Source organism: Marmota marmota, unplaced genomic scaffold (assembly GCF_001458135.2).
Source record: "Marmota marmota marmota unplaced genomic scaffold, marMar, whole genome shotgun sequence".
NCBI lineage: Eukaryota > Metazoa > Chordata > Mammalia > Rodentia > Sciuridae > Marmota > Marmota marmota.
The window spans coordinates 906,229-918,273 of NW_026000082.1; the positions used below are offsets into that span (position 1 = coordinate 906,229).

Sequence of the window (12,045 nt, forward strand, 5' to 3'; positions counted from 1 at the left end):
ATATATATATATATATATATATATATATATATATATATATACACACACACACACACAAATAGTTGATAGACCTTTATTTTATTTATTTATATGCGGTGCTGAGAATCAAACCCAGTGCCTCATACGTGCAAGGCAATATGCTACCTCTGAGCCACAACCCCAGCCCCAAACATATGTTCTTTATGATAAAAATGGTAGAAAAGCGTCTGAAGAAAAAGAAACTCACAACATCTAGCCTTCCGTTTCATGCTTGAGTTTCTCCCTTCATATTTGCCCCAAGAAGTAAAAGTCTCCTTGAACAAACACTTCTAGAATCTGGAGATTCACCACATCTTAAATAAAATTATTTCACTTGGGGGCAAGAACAGTAAAAAAAAAAAATCTAGATTTTCTTACTTCTGAGTCTAATTCCCATAACTTCCTTCAGCCTGGGTCCCACCTGTAATATACTTAAGAACAAATTACTTTTCCTTTTACACACTATAAGAATGTCTTGCTATCATTTCCTTCTCCAAGTAGAGCTGTCTTTTCTACAGTTTCAACCTTCTCATTATTCTCCAACAATTTCAGTCTCTCAGCATCCATCCTCTGAAAGTGTTTAATTTGATTTTAATCAAGTGTTCTTTCTGGTTAAAAGAAATGGTGAGAAGACATGCTTTGTTTAAAAGGAAACAGAAGAAAGGAAGACCTTTAATTTCCCTCTATAAATCCACTATACATGTGCCCCTCCTTTTCTAGTATATTGGAGAAAGTGACTTTTTTTTTCTATGACTGGTTTTTCTATCAGTGCTTTGAACCCCAGCACTTCTGCCTCACTAGAAAGATGTTGTCAGTGATCCCATCTCTCCCCTGTACTTTCAGGATACTCTCATTTCATTAGAATATATTTAAGTACCACCTATACTTTGGAAATTCTCCTTTACCTTTCATCCTTTTCTCAATCTTCCTCTTTATAGCAAACTTATATTTTCTGACTGCTTCCATTTTCTTCTTTACCTCCTTTTTAAACTTTACTTACTGAAAACTAGCTACTAGACTATCAACCCACTGGAGATACTCTCTAAATTCACTAGTGGTATACACATTTCTAAATAAAATGGAAATTTCCCTTCCCTTAAAAAAAAACAAAACTTCATCTCTCAATAGGACTTAATATTATGGATCACTTCCTTCTTCAAATATTCTTTCTTTAGCCTTCTTTAGCAGGTTCTCTTGGTAAAGTCCTGGTTCTGTAGCTTCTCTTATTCCACCTCTTTTACAAGTTTATCCTTTTATATTCATCTAAGAAATACTAAGCCAAGCATGATGTCACACACCTATAATCTAGCTACTCCGAGGCTGATGTAGGAAGATTGCATGTTAGAGGACAGCCTCAGCAACTTAATGAAACTCTGTCTCAAAATGAAATAAAAAGGGTTAAGGGTGTGGCTCAGTAGCAGAGCATGTCTGGGTTCCATTCCCAGTGCCAGAAAAAGAAGAGAGAGAAGGGGTGGGGTGGGGGAAAGGCAGGCAGACCAGAGTACCACATGGGTGTGTCCTTTCCCCTACCCACTTTCTCATAGATACACTCCCTACCATGTTCCCCGGCAACATGAGATACCTATGTTTTATATGATAATTCCCAGCGTGGACTTCATGCATTCTAGGTTGTTGTATTCAGTTATCTACTTCCCATGTGCTTGGATGTCACAAAGACAGCTCCAAATCAACACATCCAGCACTGCAATTCATGCCAACTAGCACTTCCCTACTATTTCTTGTTTCACAGAATGACTTTACCACCTGCCCCGTCACAGAAGCTCAAAATATAATGTTTATTCCTGTCTTTCCCTCTCTATCATAATCCATCACAATGTCTGTAAAGGCAATATCTAAATAACTCCCCATCCAGCCATTTCTCTTCATCCCCACGGCCCCACCCTGGTCTGTCTGATATCATCATGTGTTGGCCACTCTATGTGATAGCCTAATCGCTGATCTTCTACTTTCTTTATCATCCTCTCAGGATTTGTCCCCACACTATGATTAAGATGATGAAATGGAAGTAAGATTATGTTACTTCCCTACTTAAAATTTTTGGTGGATTCCCATTGGGTTTAAAGAGCCAAATTCTTCTAATGGCCCACGAGGCCCTGTGGGCTCTGGCCTATGTCACCTCGTGGGCATCATTTCTTACTACTCCACACCTCAAGCCATACCAACCTTCTTTCAGTTCCTCCTAGGTGCTCTGCTGCCTCCCACCACAGGGCTTGACGTAACTGTCATAAAATGCTTCCATTCCCCTTCCTTACAAACTGGTTTCTTTTCATTACTTTAATGTAACTGGTTATTTCTTTTGATTACTTTCATGTAACTCTATTTCCATCCTTGGGAGAACCTGCATCAGTTCCTTGGCTGCAGCCTTACTGAATGATAGGGAAGCTTTTCTCTGTTTGTATCCTTCTGCTCCATATCCCCAGTGTCTACTAGAGCCCTTGGCTCATGGTTTGTACCCCCCAAAAATTTTTTTAAATTAATGAATCTATGAATGGGACTGAAAAATACTAATTCAAGTCCTCGACTTTTTTACTGCTCTTCCTTCCTCCTGGAATTCAGGCCTCTTGACATTCCTTTCCAGATCCATTTGGTCTTTTGACTGCTTCTCATTTAGGCTTGTTAAGCTCTTTCTCTTAATCTGTCATTTGTTAGAGGGCTTTGGGCTGTGATCTTTTATGATGGGCCAAAAAAAAAAAAAAGACTCAACTTTGACTCCTAATGAGAAATACTCCTGATTACCTCCCACCAGACAAGTTAGGCATTATGTTCTTTATGTCTACCTCTAGTTTAGCACTTCTTAAAATGATACTGAATTTTTTATCTGTGCATCTGTTTTTCTACATCCTCCAATATGTAAGGCACAGGCATATGTCTTAAGATAGTGCTTAGAAAATGTTGGGAGATGGTTAGGGCTTAGAAAATGATACCCCAAAGTGAAGGCCTCAGGAGCAGATGCAGAAGGAAACTTCCTCTCTGACCTTCCCCTACACACATACACACAAACACACACCCTCCATCTCTCACCTCTCATTCTCCAAGGCAGGCTGTAGAAACTAGAATTCATCTTCCCCAAGGTGGTTCATAGAAACCAGACCCCTTTACGCCCAAGCCAGCATAAAGCTTAAAAGTGTTACTCTAACTTTCCTCCACCTTTTTGGGTCAGAGTTGTCCATAACAAAATCTCTGGTCTATCATGTTTGATTGTAGACCATAAAATCTTCCTCCTAGAAAGGGTTCTTTCCATACCCACAAGAAAGGAATGCTGCAGAGGAATGGCCATGAAGAATCCAAATAGACTAAATCATATTTTTTTGTCCAATTATATTTCTATTTAGCTGCCCCTGCTCCATCAAACATAAGCATAAAAATGGATAGTCACCCTGGATCTTTGGATCTCAAATCTGAAGCCTCCATGTTACATAAAACAATGGTCAAATAAACTTGTTAAGCTCTTTCTCTTAATCTGTCATTTGTTATAGGGCTTTGGGCTGTGATCTTGTATGATGGGCAGAAAAGAATTAACACCCTTTCTTACCCCTTCAGACTCAGTATACGTTTACTGATTTACTTAACTGTATGTGCTGAAGCACCAAAATGAGTTAGTAGAGGCTCCCCTGTCCTCCTTCACTGCTCCATGAGCACCCCTCCTGAAACTATAAGCCTGATGGAGGACTGTCTTCCTCAGTGAAGGGGAGATGCACACTTACCTCAGCATGCACAAGTACCATGCTCTCCTGCTGGACTCAGGTAAAGCAAAGTGCAGAAGGGGTACTTCTGCCCTTTAAGTGGTTTTATGTCTCTAAGCATGTGATTTCCCAGGCCATTGAAAGGAATTGACAATGTGTTTTGGGCTCATAATTGGTGTTATTTGAGAAATTAGAGAGAAAACAAAATAGGCCATAATTCTGGGAGAATTTTCCATTTTCTAGAAAGAGTCTGGCACTGCAGTTGGCCAAACATAGCATCAATTGTATGGAAAAATCCTAGAACAGATTATTAATATATGTTTAGTAGGCTCTATTCAAGAAAGAAGTAGCTGGCATTGGTTCTCTAATGGTTAAGTCATGCTGTCATCTCTCTTCTCAGTCAGTTAGGATTGAGGAGGAGAATGCTGATCTGAAAGTTTGCAGGTGACTCATCACTCCTCCATTCCATGTACCATCCTGATTACCATTTGTACTTACAATGTTAATGAAAATATAAAATATATTATTATCAAAGATGAGATTACAGATGTTGAGGGAGCGTTGGAGTCAATGAATTATCAGAATCAGAATTCTAAATAATATTTTAGGCCCCAAACAATAGCATCCAATAATATGAAAATTTTTTTCCATGTAAGTGTTATCTCATTTAACCATCATAGTAGGGCATTAATAATACTAATAAATCTCATTTATTCAATGCCTGGAATGTGTCAGACTCTTTGCATGGAAGTGATCTCAGTCTTCCTAAATAAACTTTTGATGGTAGGTATCATTCTTCATTTTTACAGAAAGGAAAACTGAAGATCAAATAAGTGTGTTCTCTAAGGTCACAAAGGTGTATGTAGCTGGAATTTACAAATAGGTCAATCTGATACCCCAATTGAAAATTCTTTCCTGTATTCTACTGGTTTTTCAGATGAAATGAAGTAGGAAAGTATAAACTGTGCATTAAGGTTCAGAAATTCAATTGCGTAAGTAAAAGAATTGAGAAGATTCAGTTTAGGAGTGGTTCATGTGAAAAGACCTGGAAGGTTTTGTTTGTCTATAAGCCCCTTATGAATCATCCAGGTGAATCATTGACATCCCCCAAATGAATACAAGCTTGGGCTTTGGAACAGTGCCCAGAACAAATAAGGGTAAGAGTTACACTGTGCCCTACCATGAAGGAAATACAGTGCTTGGTTCTGGGACATCGAACCTAAGGAAACACTGTTATTTGAGCAAACCCAGGATAAGTTGACCAGAACTGTGAATGAAAGTCATATGAAAAATGGTAAATGAAACTACAAGGTAGAAAACATGCTACCTCTAGTTATATACAGCTAACATTTGTTAATGCATACCATAGGCCAGGTACTAATGTTTGAGCATTAACTCTCCATGAGGTATGATGCTAGAAGTGTAGAGAGGGGAGAAAGCACCCAGCATGGTCCCTGCCCTCACAGGTTACAGTTGGCTTGTGACCAGTTGGATTCCCAAGTCCTGGCCTGACTCTTCTTAAGATTTCCATGTAGGATAATGCTGGGGATGTAACTCAGTGGTAGAATTGCTTGCCGAGTGTGCACAAGGCCCTGGGTTCATTCCCTGCACTACACTCACACATATACCACCATAACCACCATCACAACAACAACAAAACCCTATGAGATTCCCAGGTAAGAAACTAGTAACATCGTTTAGTCCCATCGTACCTGGAAGTTAAGTGAAAAGTCCATTGGAAAGAGAAAACTAGAACATAACCAAAATTACCATCAAAAATTTCTTGACTATGCCATGCAGGCCATGATAAGTGCAAAATGAATGTCTAAAGACACATGAGTGAAAGCCATAGCTCCAAGCATGGTTTGGTTCTGAAACTGTGATTCTCTACTCCAATCACACAATGGAATGACCTGGGAAAAATTTAAACAATCTGATGCTTTGGGCTCCACCAAGATCACTTCAATCACAAATCTGGGAGGAGAATGGTGCCCAAACATCAGTATTTAAAAAAAAAAAATATTTTCCATGTGATCCTCATTTGTAGCAAGGGTTAAGGACCCCCTTCTCAATAGAAAAAAAAAAAGACTTGCAAATATTTATAGCTATAGGCATATTAAAAAATCATGCCTGTAGCACTTATAAGCAACCTACTTTGGTCACTAAATCAGTGGAAGCTCCACAATGGTGAGGTATCATCAGAAGTCAAGGGTGGTGGAAAGTCCTGGGGATGCTGGCTCTGCAGCACTGGCTTCTCTTCCCTTGTCTTTGCAAAGAAATTCAGTAATTTCAGCTTATTAAGTGCAGTTCTATCAGAGCACACCCTCCTACTTGTTTATAGACTACTTCTACTTACCACTTATAGTAAGAACCATTGCCAATTCTTGTGTTTTTTTTTTTTTGTTGTTGTTGTTGTTTGTTTTTTCCCAGTTCTAGGGATTTATTCAGGAGTACTCGACCACTGAGCTATAACCTTTAGAACTTTTTTAAATTTTATTTTGTGACAGGGTCTCCCTAAGTTGCCCAGGCTAGCCTTGAACTTTTGCTCTTCCTGCCTCAGCTTTCCAAATTGCTGGGATTACAGTGTGTGACCCACTGATTCTTTTTTGCAAATTACCCCCAAAACATACACACACACACACACACACACACACACACACACCTCTGTATAAATTTTTAAAATGCTGACTTTTAAGATCTCAACGAAACATTTAAATGTGCTTTGCTTATGCTCGTTCTTTCCAGAAAGAAAAAACTTAACCATACAACTAGCAAGATAGTCCTTGGATCATTGAGAAGACCATGAAAGTCCATCCCAGCTCTGTGGATTGTGGTTTAAGATGACTCTGGACCTCAAATTTGTCCTGTGTGGAGGGAATCAGTGAGTCTCTCTGACTACACTAAGCTAATGTGCTATGCTTCTGATTCACTTTTCTGAAGCACCCAGCCAAGTGGAGGATGTCCTCTATGTATCAACACATCACATTCTCAAAGCTGGTTCAAGATGAACAAAGTGTTTTTTTTGTGTGTGTGTGCTTTTCTTCACCACCTCCCTGCCTGCACCTCTGAGCTGAATGAACAGTTGCTAAGAGGTGGGATTCTTTGGTAATAGATTCTAGAACCCCAGTTTGATGTTGATCAAGTAAAGTGTTTGACTTTCTTTGTGGGTTACAGTTGGAGAAAAGAGAGGGAAACAAGATCTGCTTTAATACATCAGAACTAACCACAAAATAATCGGGCCTACAGTCTAATCTAATCATGCTTTTGTTTATTCACCTCATATAAAAGTTTCTTAGGAATGCATTTGAGCACAATATATAATAATAATAATAATAATAATATTATAACATACATTGTGAGAAACTTGAAAACAGTAAAATGTCCACCTGAAACAATGCAGTGTTTATAGACATACAAACCCATTGGTCATGCACATTTGTGCCATTTTTTTAAACTATTGAGTCACAATGCTGAACCGAAGCATGAAACATATTTTACAAACTGAAACTGACACCAGGAAGAGGCCTAACAAGTGTTATCAGAAGAAGCTTCACATTCGCATAATTTACTACATCAGTTCACATTTTATTATAAAAATTCACATTGTTTTATCATTTTCTTTCAGAATGAATTGGAACATGACATTCTTGCTTAGTGGCAGGCAGGAGGCTAGCTCTTCAAAGTCAGTAGTTTGGGAATACTTAGAAGAATCATCTGTGAGCAAATGTAGTGTTGCTTTTTGAACCGAAGCCACAATTATAGTAGAAACCGGTTATAACCCAACTCATGCGTACACAGACTTGGATAGAACATGGGTAAAAACAATGTCCCATCACCCCCTACCCCTATCAAACCATACAAAATAAAAGCTCAGTATAAACCTTTTAGTATCGAATATGAGAATCCTGTTTGCAAAACCTGTTCATAAAGGGGCTGTGCAGTATTAGGAACGCAGACAGGGAGAGGGCAGGCCCTCTTAGCAAAAGGCCCATCCCTGTGCTCTGTGCAGAGGGGCCTGTGTCTCTCTTAAGCAATGTTTGGGTTATAGAATACACAATACAAAACATAACAAGAAAAAGTCATAACTCTTAGGCAGAGTTTTCTACACAAATTTAACACCACCGTTGGCAGGCAATGTTAGATATATAAATTAATAACTTACAAAATATTACAGTATATACATGAAGTAATAAATACACGGTTATAAACAGGAATGGAGGTGTTAGCGCAGAAGGCAGTGCAAGAGGAAGATGGCAGCGTTAAATGGTGAACAGCATAATGGAGTGACTAGCATAATGGAGTGAAGGGGGTAGGCAGAGAACAGGATGGGGCTGTGCAACCCACAGAGGCACAGAGGCTTCAGGACACAAGGGGCACACTGCCTTATTAAGTTGAGTGCTATACAGGCTGACATGGTGAACAATACAGCTATCCCCCTCTCATCCCCTATTTTGTTCAATGTTATTCTGCTTAGAGCAAAATAGTGAGACCCTAGAGAAAAACTACTGTTAGAAGCAGGCAAACAGAGCTGGGTTACCAGGACCACTGTGGAGCTAGACTGGACAACAGGGGAAGGAAGTAGAATGTGGTTAGAGCTGTGTCCTTCCTGTCTGTTTGCAAAAGTTAACTGTAGTAAAGCGAAAGATATTGCCCAAGAAAGAAGGAAGACTATTTTCTTTCCTCCCCCCCCCCCAGAAAGAGTCAAAAAAAAGTATAAGTCAGCTCTGAACACTTATCTGTGGAGAAGTTGGTACTAAACTCTAGGTATTCAACAGGCATTTTAAAGACATGAAAATGTTTTACAAAAAAGGCACACAGGTTGGCAGACAAGGGGACAGGTGAGCAGATTTAGAAATGAAGTTATTAATCAGTGAGTTCAGTCACTTGTCGGGACAGGTCCCGAAACTTAGTGCAGAGAAATCTCTCAGTTTTGTGTCTTCCATTTTTCAAGCCATTGAGTCTCGATGGGATACTGGCCTCCACTACCATAAAACTTCAGCTCTCCACCAAGCCTGCAGGCCAGGCAAGTCAACCACGGGATTCCTGAGCTGCTATTTGCTTCATGGCCTTGCATTCTGGCTCCAAACTCAAGTAACTACAAAGGCCAGGTGACCTTTGTCCTGTGCAGGCCTTGCCCTGGTGATGGGCTGGCCCTACCATACAGCTGGCATGCTTCTCAAGGGTGGAATGTTCGTCTCCACATGAGCAGGGAGATTATGTGTCAATCGGGGACTTGTCTTCTGTCACAATTTCTACATCATCAGTCTCTCCCAGTGAATCCCTGTTTTCTGGATCGATGACACAAAGTGTCTTTGTGCTGCTGAAATAGTTGTGGCCCTCTCCCTCCTTTTCAGGTCCTTCAGAATCCTCCTCTTCAAGGGTCAGTTCAAACTGAAACTTCTCCATCAGACCCTGGCAGTCTCTGTTTCTTTCGTCCAGTGGTGGGGAGGGACTCTGGGGTATCATGCTCTGATACCAGTTCCTGTTGTCTTCTAACGTGTCCAGAATGTCCTGAGCGTCGGGTTGTACCAGATCTGCCCAGGTCTCCCACAGTGGATGGACAATGTAGTCAATGAAACCAACCTGGAGAAAAACAAGATTATACATCTGTCATTGCAAAGGACCCTTGAAAATCAAACAAGCAGTCTTGGTTCCCATGCTAAGAGAGAGCCATTCCAACCTCAGAGAGGTCAGTAATACCTATTGCTTTATCAGAGTACTTTCTCTATGGTAGGTCCTACCCTGGATGCAATATATGCAGTATCTCTTTTCATTTTGCAAAGTAAGTATTGTAGTCTGCCATTTGCAAAAGAAGAAACTCAGGAAATTAAAGATCTTGTAGAGGTCACATAACTAGTAAGTGATAGAGCTGGAACTGAGTCTCAGCTCTGTCTGATTCCAAAGGCTGTGCTCTCACAATATCACACTGCTTTTCCTTTTACATGTGCCAGGTAAGAAGACTGGCTGAAACACTAGTGTTGGGAATGACTGTGTCACTACTTGGACTCTGTGAGTCATTCTCTGAAGAAGGCAGCCCCAGGTCTAGAGTGTTCTGACTCAACATTCTTTCCCTGAAACTTCAAAATATGCTGTTGTGCCAAAACAACAGGAGCTGGCATCTGTCTGCTCTGGAATTTCTCAAGTTCTGGGGGATGCTTCTGACTTGTAGAGGAGTTTGATTAAAAAAAAAAAAAAGCTTGAAAATAACTCAAGCCCCGAACAAACAAAGATCCCCTCTGTGGAGATGCCTGCCATTGTTTTGGATACATAGGACACATAGTCATTTCCATCAGAAGAAAGAAGGAAAATAAAAACAATCAAGCAGTTCCTTTTGCTGGTGTTCCTGTGAATAAATCCAAGGCTTATGGTTTTGTTGTGGTTTGTGTAGGGGCTATGCATCCTGCAGGAGCTAGCCATGTGGCCTCATGTCGACCTCTACATTGTCAGACAAACAGGAAACGTGGGGGTGGGGGCAGGTAGAGAGAGAGAATAGACAGTAGTTGGATGAGGGAATGGAATTCCCCTGTCATGGTCTTGGGAGCTAGAGAGATACTGGCTTGGGATTCAGGGGGAGATGAGCAAGGGCCCCCAGGGGACATTACATAGCTATCTTTCCACTCCACTGGAAACTTTCCTTTATTAATATTCTGGTATTTGTCCAGTCATTCGACATATTCAAGTTGTTACAATATACATAACATTTGATCATATGTGACTCTTTCAAATATCTGGTTCTTTCTTAGCCTTCAAAAACAAGATTCACACCAAAGTTGGGGCATCTCTGATTGACATTGGTTATGACAACTTGACTGTGGATGAGTCAGATACTTCTCTTCTGCCCACACTTCATCTCTCCCCCCTTCTACTTCTTTATGCATATTTAATGGATTTGAGACTATTTTCAAGGTGTTTTCCAGGGACCAGAAATCAGCTCAAGGCAATGGAGAAAACTGAGTGAGCTGAACACAGTGCTGTCATTTCCTTTCCTCATTTGCTTTTGCTGCTGCTAAGAAATGCTTAGGACATTTTTAAAAGGTAGGGGCTAGTTGCTTATTTCCTAGCTCATGGGATGAAAGAACCCACAAATTCCAAGAGCACACAAATTCCATGAGCTCTTTACTGCCAGATGAATCAGATAAAGTTCAACAGAGGCCATCTGTGGGAAACACCAGAGCAGGTTGGGGGTGGGTTGAGGGGTGATGTCATGGCATCAGGGAGGCCTGTCCAGTGATGGAGAGTGAAAAAGCTTGGGTGGAGGGCAACCGGGTGACTAAGAAGAGAACAGCTGTTTCACTGGACACTGGGGAAACACCTGCTTTATCTGCCTTGCATGGTTGCTTGGGGATTCACGTAGGATAATATATGGGACCACAACATCATATAAATATAAACCATCACTGTTAGTAAGAAAAATGTAAATTAATTTTTATTTTATCTTGTTCCAGTTAAAGCTCTCGGTTATTTGATTTGGCCCAGATTAATTTAATTATATCTTGAATCTTTATAGCATTTAGATCACTTTTACAGATTCTAAACTAATTTAGTTGGATTTCTCTAAGAAGCAACAAAATACTAACTGCAAAGAAACTACATACGGATACTATAAGTATATACAAATATGGGGCTTACAGGTAGTGGGGAAAGAGGTTAGATGCTAACAAAAATCAGTCCCAATTTTTTTGTGATAAACACCTTGGATATCCCATAAACCCATTTTGAATCATAGCACCTGGTTCAACCCATTTGTTGTCCTGAAAAAAAATAGCATTTCAGCAGGTCTTGAAGCTATTGTAGGAATACAGATACTTTATAGTATACATATTCCACAACTATTAGCATCTGGGGTATTTCTGCAAACACACACCCTCAAAGTATTATTTCCCATTCTCAGAACACAGAATTTGTAAGTTTGGACACAACTGGAAAATGCTAGAATATTCCTAAAGGCACAGTTACAAAGTGGAAAGGGGACACAGACAGGGCTTTGATGCCCTCTGATGACGGTGGCAATGCATTTGATAATGGGGAAAGAGCCACAGCAGAGAACTGGACACAAGAGTGAGGAGTTGAAGATAGAGCTATAAGAATTCTGGAGAAATGGGATGAAGAGACAGCAGTAGTCAAGGATTAGCCAGATTTGCTAAAGTCATAGATGACTATCTAAATGGTTTGGGTATGCACAGTCCAAATATTGATGGTTTCTGATGACCACTTAATTCCTACCCTGTGAAATTGAGTGTAATGGAGAAGGCTCATGAGTCATGAGCACAATGAAACTAACGGTGTGGCTGTCATTTCATCATTTCATATGTAGAGAGAGAGG

General features: G+C 40.2%; 1 protein-coding gene and 1 long non-coding RNA gene across 8 annotated transcripts in view; one reads left to right on the forward strand and one right to left on the reverse strand.

Moving 5' to 3' along the window:
* Window positions 1-7,307, forward strand: part of LOC125620355 — a 69,039-nt gene extending 61,732 nt beyond the window's left edge. Inside the window, exon 3 of the long non-coding RNA XR_007351959.1 lies at window positions 6,468-7,307. This is a non-coding gene — a long non-coding RNA (uncharacterized LOC125620355). The remainder of the gene's footprint in view (window positions 1-6,467) is intronic.
* A 1,101-nt stretch (window positions 7,308-8,408) lies between these two features.
* Pde4b (phosphodiesterase 4B) overlaps window positions 8,409-12,045 on the reverse strand; it is a 523,657-nt gene continuing 520,020 nt past the window's right edge. For all 7 annotated transcript variants that reach the window (XM_048815208.1, XM_048815207.1, XM_048815209.1 and 4 more), the window contains one exon: window positions 8,409-9,305. In XM_048815208.1, the coding sequence (XP_048671165.1) occupies window positions 8,937-9,305 (369 nt within the window). In that variant the 3' untranslated portion in view covers window positions 8,409-8,936. The remainder of the gene's footprint in view (window positions 9,306-12,045) is intronic.